The sequence below is a fragment of the Pangasianodon hypophthalmus genome, chromosome 14 (assembly GCF_027358585.1).
Source record: "Pangasianodon hypophthalmus isolate fPanHyp1 chromosome 14, fPanHyp1.pri, whole genome shotgun sequence".
In the NCBI taxonomy this organism is placed as follows: Eukaryota; Metazoa; Chordata; class Actinopteri; order Siluriformes; family Pangasiidae; genus Pangasianodon; species Pangasianodon hypophthalmus.
The window spans coordinates 10290845-10299087 of NC_069723.1; the positions used below are offsets into that span (position 1 = coordinate 10290845).

Genomic DNA, 8243 nt, shown 5'->3' on the forward strand with positions numbered 1-8243 from the left:
ACTGTCAAGCTTTAGGTCCGTGCTGGAAAGTGCATGTGCGTTCATGAAACTTGACTATAATGTCCAAAAAAATGTCAATCACCTCATCAACCATGCACTTTTATTGGGGGAGATGTTAATGGTCAAATGAGCGTGTAAAATTGACAGAAGACTATTCCTGAAAATAATTTGGGAAGATATATTTTAAAAATTTAAGTTGACCATTGATATCTCATTGATTTAATTTTACCACTGATTTAAGCCACCTGTCTCATTAACTGACATGGGCATGGGTTAAAAATTGTACTGCAGCCAGCCACTAGAGGTCCTCAGAGATCTTTTGGCTTCACTTTTGAATCCAGAAGAATGGGCAACATCCACCCACATGTAGAGTCACTGAGTTGAACTATGTTTTCCCAAATGAACACTAGGTGACAGCCAAGTCAGTGCCAAGACAAGCCCAGTAGTTGCTATGAAGACTTTGATTTTTCATTACTGTTGTGTTATGTGAAGGCCCTAGTACTGGTGTGTGAAAGAAGCACAGTGTCAGCATTTATTTTATACACACTATACATCAAGATGTTCTTTAATCAGAATTGTCTGTACAACATGAAAGTTATTTTAACTGAATTCATATGACACATGAACAGTTCTTTCAGAGCCTCTTCTTAATCAGCTTTGCGTCTGGGCATCGAGGCCACCAGAAGCCAGTAACAGGAAAATCCAGTGCCTAAACAGAACCAGACAGATGAGATTTAGCAATAATGCGCTAGAGCTGCAGACTGGATTCAGAGATTTGAATAATGATTCCTTATCCTACCAACAATAGTAAGGGTCATGGTTACTCGGTAGAGTAGCATATCAGTGCTTCCCCCTTTGATGTGGACAGGCAGACCATTGTCCTCCTGAAAAACACATGATTCGTTAAATGTGTTGCAGTCATGTTTCCTCTCCTACACTACATTATAGACACTATTTACATATATACTGGATTGAGCTCAAAACTGGAAAGAGTTCTATACAAGTGTACAGCTTATCAATTGACGAAAGTGTGTTTCCTTTCAACTTGCTGCTCACCTGGAAAAGCTTCTGCTTCTCTGGAACCCTGTTCTTCATCTGCCTGGCTGTTGTACTGAAGGCCTTGGTGGCCACTCGTTGAAGGCTCTGCAGAAATTTCACACAAAGTATTTTTATTTATATTAAATGTATGGTATATTCCAGTCAACATGGTAAAATTACTGTTAGATGCCTCACTAGACAAGTACCAATTTTTAGTCCTGTTATAAGCCAGCATGAGACATTTGGGCCTAATGATCTTAGGGGAAAAACTCCCCCAAGCAAATATAGATTTTATTGTACACTGTATGGTCAAAAGTATGTGGACACCCAACCATCACACCCATATATGGTTCTTCCCCAAACTGTTGCCATAAAGTTGGAGTCACACAATTGTCTAAAATCTCTTTGTAGGCTGTACCATTAAGATTTCCCTTCACTGTAATTATGGGACCCAAACCTGTAGCAGGAGAGCTAGAAATACAAAAGGAAATAATTCATGGCCATCTTGTGGATTTGTTTAATTCTGTTTAATTTAAGCTAGGCTAATGATCTGGCGTTCTTGACCAGAGACTACACTTTCATGGAGCAAATACTGTATAGGACAGACCTTGGCCTAACACTAATAAGCTAACATAGAATTTTTGACTGTTTGCATGACTACACACACACACATCTTTAGCACAAGAGATTATTGCTTATATGTTGTTAAATGTTACAGTTGGTCTTGATAGTCAGAGCATATTTGATACTTTAACCCCTTGTACAGATTCAACATAATTTTAAAGTTGCTGGAACTTAGATGTTGGAGGAAGTATTAGGATCCTTCTGTGGGTCACCACTTGATGATCCTGTTCTAGAGCAATGTTCAGAGCAATCATTTTATATATAGCCCACTCACTACTAGGAAACATTTACAGCATCTTAAAAAAAAGAACACCTGTACAGGTGAAGACTGCCAGAAGTGTGCAGCTGATAGACATCACCTTCAGTATGAAATATACCCAGTGTCATGTGATGTCTATATCATTATTATTTTATTAGATTTAAACCATTGGCCAGGTTTGTAATTTACTCACGTTTAACGGGTGGAAGATTCTCCGCAAGTGGGAGCTCAAGTAATTTTTGTGTGTCATGATTGAAACAGAGAAATTTATAATTTTCTAGACTTTAGAACATTTGGAGAAATCAGAATCACAATAATGCTTTTTCTTTTCTGATAGTGATACTGATATAAAAACCTCAAGTATCATCTATCATCCGATATCGATACTCGTGATATTTTTTTCTTTAAAACCTACTTCAAAGCTTTAAAATGATTCTTTAAAATGATTCTTTATCTGAAGCACTTCACTTAAAAATACAGGAAAAGCTAAAAGCATGACTTGTACAAAACCACAGCTTTTTTTATATTCACTTAAACTCTTTTACAGAAAAATCATTTATGCTTGCAAATATAAATAAATATAACAAAGTATGAATATGTTGTTCTTTCAGCTGCTTCTGTTAGGGGTCTCCACAGTAGCTCATTGGTCTGCAAGTTTGATTTGGCACAGGTTTTGCACCAGATGAACTTCCCTCCTGATGATCCCGGTGAGAGCACGGGATCCTAGATCTGATGGAGATCAAGCATAAAGTATAAATATAATAAAAACAATCCTAGCGGAAAAAAAAATACAGTTAAGTCTCTTTAAATGTGAACAATTCCAGTTCCAGAAAAAAGTCCTTTTGTGTTGTAAGGTCAACACAGCTGACAAAACAGTAACTCCCACACTTTGCTTTGTTGAATAGCTCACTGGTGGGATGTTAATGTCAGGCTACATGGCTGCACAGCTATATATATGTATATATGTATATGTGTGTGTGTGTGTGTGTGTGTGTGTGTGGCATCGCAATGCAAAAATTCATGCAGATACAGGTCAAGAGGTTCAGTTAATGTTCACATCAAACATCAGAAAAATGTCATCTCAGTCAGTGTAACCACGGCATGGTGGTTGGTACCACTTAGGCTGGTTTGAGTATTTCAGAAACTGCTGAACTCATGGGAGTTTGACACACAACAGTCTCTAGAGTTGGAAAAGGACCAGATCAGTTTTTTCTAATCTTCTAACTGCCCAATGTGGTCTTCTGCTGTTGTAGCCCATCCACCTCAAAGTCGATGTTTTGTACATGCTGAGACGCTTTTCTGCTCACCACGGTTGTAAAGAGTGATTATTTCAGTTACTATAACCTTCCTGGCAGCTCGAACCAATCTGGTTTACTCTGACCTCTCTTATCAACAAGGCATTTCCACTAACAGAGCTGTGGCTCATTCAATGTTTTTTGTTTTCCACACCATTCTGTGTAAACTCTGGAGACTGCTGTGTGTCAAAATCCCAGGAGATCAGCAGTTTCTGAAATACTCAAACTAGCCCATCTGATACCAACAACCATGCCACAATCAAAGTCACAGAGATCACACTTTTCCCCATTCTGATTCTGCCACATGATTCGCTGATTAGATAACTGCATGAATGTGCATATGTACAGGTGTTCCTAATAAAGTGGACGGTGAGTGTATATAAAGAATAACAAAAACAAAACATGCCCTGACATTACATTATGTTCTGTGCTTTAACGTAGTGTTTCATATGACCTCCAGTGTGCTGGTGCTGAGCCATAACAACAAAAACTGTCCTTGTTACTTTTTTGCGCTGTGTTCTTACATACAAGTCTTGATCCTAAAATGGATCCCAAAAACACACAAGATGCTGTTATTAACCATGTTCAAAGATTATTTTAAAACTCCAGATAAGCTCTTCTGAGGTTATGCAAAGAAGTGACCCTATATTAAACTTAGCAAGATTATAGACAGTGTGAAGCTTCTGTTGCTTTTGCACCAAAATGTGATAACATTATATTTCACAAACCAGTTCTCATTCGAGTTCAGCAGTAAGTGTAGTGTGAGTCACCTGTTTACTACACATTAATCAGTCCTACAGTGAGTGTTATGCTGGCCAAGGTCAAATGTGCAAGTGAAAATGGAGTCGGATGTGTTTTTAGCCTATTGGGACTGTGCAACGTGTTCACAGACCAATCAGAGCACAGTTCACTGATAGGGGTGGGACAGAGAAGTTCACGATGTCCATAACGTATGTGTGTTTCCACATGTACACGGGCTTAAGCAGGAGTGTGTGTCAGTGACACTGAAGTGACCTCTTTTTTTACTCTTTCTGCGATTTGAGAATAGATCCACATGAGGAAACATCTACAATCTCCAGCGGATCAGGGAATGCATGGGATGCATGTTTAGCTTATGAAAACATCTTTTGTATATTAAGAGAGCTTATATACAAGCTTGTTTGACTTAAGAGAGCAAATTAAGATGACACTAAGTTGTCTGATTTAAGACTTTCTTTAGCAAACCTTTATACAGTGCATGGCTTCCTTATACAGCAGCTCCCTCAGTATCAGTTGACAAAGGTTATTTCTGGCCAACACATTTCCTCTATACCTGCTGCCTGTTTTTTTTAAGTAACAAGACTAAATTCCTGAAGATTACAACAGATTATTAAACAGACTGTCAGTCCAGGAGACAGAAACCAACATCTTGTTGCACTTCCCCTTAGACAGATACAAGAAGTACAGAGGTCAAGCTGTTATTGGATTGTTTACATGAACGAGTTCCATTTAAAAAATGGTTTTCCTGAACCGTTTACAGAATAAATACAGTCTTGTAGCCAAAAACACGATATTGTGGAAAGAATGCAAAAGTAGTTACCAGCAAGTGTCTCATGTTCGACTGTTCTCTGCGAAACGTCCTGCTGCTTGTCTAGCGTGGGGCCATACAAGGACGCGCACACATAAACCAGAGAGCTCTTGAACAGGTGCCAAGTATGGTGTACAGGAGAGAACAAACTACATCTGGCTTTAAGCTCTGCTCCACATGGTGTGCATGTTTTACAAAGTATGAGCAAATATAAAGAGAAGAAAATGCTCCTAGTCATAGATGTGGCTGTTATTTGTACTTTTTATTATTGTTCTAATAAATAGTTTCTCCTATGTGGATTAAAACACCAAATAAACAAACGTCTTTTTACATGAATATTCCACTTTGGATACTTCTTTGAATTTACTGTTAAGCAATAAGCCAACTTTGCCATGGCTAAGTGAAACTGCAAAGTGCACTAAAATACAGCAGTCATGTGATTTTTGTGGTGTGAAACAGAGAAGTGAATGTTAGCCGAAGCCTCAAAAATAAACTTCAGTATGAAAGTTCTGACTTCTGTTTGGAAAATTATTTTTAATTACCAGTTATTTATATTATTTACATTGTAAGTGATTGTATGACCAGTTTCAGAATAGCTTTTAATTTGCTGAACATGAGTTGCATTTTACCAAGCCAATCATTTTGATCAGGTTGATAAAGGCATGTAATTATAATGATATGTTTACAGTAAAGATAATTGATTCCAACATGTCCAAGACAAAAACTTTACACTTTAAAAAGAGCATAGACAAACTGACTTGAACAAAGGCAAACTTATGACTTGTTTATATCCAGAATGACAATCATATTTATACACTGCATCAGTTATGCTACAAAATTCTATTATTACACAGTTATATCCATTTTCTTACCCAGAAGTGAGTTTTGCCTCACTGACTAGCCAAAAGAAGTTACACGACATCCAGACATGTAAAAGACAAAGATAATAATATCAGTTTATTTTGAAATTATCAGATACAATTTGACCTACTCCAGAGTCCCTGGTTCAATCCTGAACTTATCTTACTGGCTGTGTCGAGGTCTGCAGGTCTCCCCATGTGTGCCTGGGTTTCATCCGGTTCTCCGGGTTCCTGCCACCTTGATTAATTACACTAAATTGCCTCTAGGTGTGTATGAACGTGTGAATGTGTGTGTATAATGATCTGGTGGCCCAACAAGGTTGTTTTGCCGCCACATGCACAGTGTTCCTCAGATTGGTTCCACATCCACCATAACCCTGAACAGGATAAAGTAGTTACCAAAGATGAATGAATGCTGGTTTACTTTTAAGTTATTTAGACCCTGACAAATAAAAACATAGAATTGAAGGAGGGTGTACCTTCTTTTTTCCCATGACTCTCATTCATGCAGTTATCTAATCAGCCAAACATGTGGCTGCAGTGCAATGCAAAAAAAACAAACAAACATGCAGATACAGGTTAAGAGCTTCAGGTAATGTTCCCATCAAACGTCAGAATGAAGAAAAAGCGTGATCTCTGTGACTTTAAATGTGGTATGGATGATGATATCAGAAGGGCTGGTTTGAGTATTTCAGAAACTGGACAGTTGAAGACTAGAATAAGGTGATTTTTTTTCTTCAGCTGTCCAGTTTGGGTGAGCCTATATGTATACGTACACTGATCAGGCTTAACATTAAAACCACTGACAAGTGAAGTGAATAACATTGATTATCGCATTACAGTGGCACCTGTCAAGGGGTGGGATGTATTAGGCAGCAAGTGAACAGTCAGTTCTCGAAGTTGATGTGTTGTAAGCAGGCAAAATGTGCAAGCGTAAGGATCTGAGCGTCTTTGACAAGGGCCAAATTGTGATGGCTAGATGACTGGGTCAGAGCATCTCCAAAACGGCAGGTCTTGTGGGGAGTTCCCAATATGCAGTGGTTAGTACCTACCAAAGGTGGTCCAAGGAAGGACAACCGGTGAACCAGTGACAGAGTCATGGGTGCCTAAGGCTCATTGATGCACATGGGGAGCGAAGGCAAGCCTGTCTAGTCCGATCCCACAGGAGAGTTACTGTAGAACAAATTGCTGAAAAAGTTAATGCTGGCTATGATAGAAAGGTGTCAGAACACACAGTTCATGGGGCTGTGCAGACCAGTCAGACTGACCCCTGTCCACCACCGAAAGCACCTACAATGGGCATGTGAGCATCAGAACTGGACCATGGAGCAATGGAAGAAGGTGGCCTGGTCTGATGAATCACATTTTCCTTTACATCATGTGGACAGCCAGGTGTGTCGCTTACCTGGGGAAGAGATGGCACCAGGATGCACTATGAGAAGAAGGCAAGCCTGTGAAAGCAGTATGATGCTCTGGGCAGTGTTCTGCTGGGAAACCTTGGATCCTGCCATTCATGTGGATGTTACTTTGACATGTACCACCTACCTAAACATTGCTGCAGACCAAGTACACCCCTTCATGGCAATGGTGTTCCCTAATGGCAGTGGCCTCTTTCAGCAGGATAATGCGCCCTGACACACAGCAAAAATTGTCCAGGAATGGTTTGAGGAACACGACAAAGAGTTCAGGGTGTTGACTTGGACTCCAATTCCCCAGATCTCAATCTGATGGAGCATCTGTGGAATGTGCTGGACAAATGTAAAAATATGATGTAAAAAAATGAAATCAAGATAAATCATGTCAGAACATTTTCATCCTCAGTGTGAAGTTACAACGTATAAAAATTACGTGAAAACAATCAGAAATATTTTAGGGAAAAATAGGAAAAATAAAAAACTTGAAAAAACCTTGTTGCACAAGTGTGCACACCGCTAAACTAATACATTGTTGAAGCACCTTTTGATTTTATTACACCACTCGATCTTTTTGGCTAAGAGTCTATCTGTGTGGTACATCTTGACTTGGCAATATTTTCTCACTCTTTCTTGCAAAAACATTCTAGATGCATCAAAATGTGAGGGCATCTCCTGTGCACAGCCCGCTTCAGGTCACTTCACAGATTTTTAGTTGGATTCAGGTCTGGACTGTGGCTACAAACATCAATCTTCTTTTGGTTAAGCCATTCCTTTGTTGATTTGGATGTGTGCTTTGGGTCATTGTCATACTGAAAGGTAAAATTCCTTTTCATCGTCAGCTTACTTGCAATAAAATCAACTGGTATTTGTAGCTATTCATGATTCCCTCCACCTTGAAGAAAGCCCCAGTTCTGGCTGAAGAAAATCAGCCCTAAAGCATGATGCTGCCACCACCGTGCTTCAACGTGGGTATGGTGTTCTTTTGGTGATGTGCTTTTTTTGTACCAAACACACCTTTTGGAATTGGTCTCATCAGACCTTAATGCATTTTGCCACATTGTTTGGGGTGATTTAGCTGAACTTAGATGTTTTTTTTTTTTTGTGAGAAAGGGCTTTCGTCTAGCCACACTACCCCATAGCCCAGGCATGTGAGGAATATGAGAGAATGTTATCACATGCAGAGAG

At 39.3% G+C, this 8243-nt stretch overlaps 1 protein-coding gene across 1 annotated transcript; it reads right to left on the minus strand.

Moving 5' to 3' along the window:
- Window positions 1–549: 549 nt before the first annotated feature.
- On the minus strand, window positions 550–4953 carry LOC113533081 (cytochrome c oxidase subunit 7A2, mitochondrial). Its single transcript, XM_026924926.3, has 4 exons — window positions 4796–4953; window positions 1057–1143; window positions 800–884; window positions 550–709 (listed from the first exon to the last, which is right to left on the minus strand). Exons 1-4 carry the CDS (start codon window positions 4808–4810, stop codon window positions 648–650), a joined length of 249 nt encoding a protein of 82 aa, XP_026780727.1. The 5' UTR covers window positions 4811–4953; the 3' UTR covers window positions 550–647.
- Window positions 4954–8243: the final 3290 nt, after the last annotated feature.

What these genes read in the sequence shown, in the direction of transcription:
- LOC113533081 (XM_026924926.3), bottom strand. An exon ending in AGAAGCAGAAGCTTTTCCAG is followed by an intron (nt 885 to 1,056) that starts GTGAGCAGCAAG and finishes TGTGTTTTTCAG; the next exon opens with GAGGACAATGGTCTGCCTGT. An exon ending in CATGACCCTTACTATTGTTG is followed by an intron (nt 710 to 799) that starts GTAGGATAAGGA and finishes GGTTCTGTTTAG; the next exon opens with GCACTGGATTTTCCTGTTAC.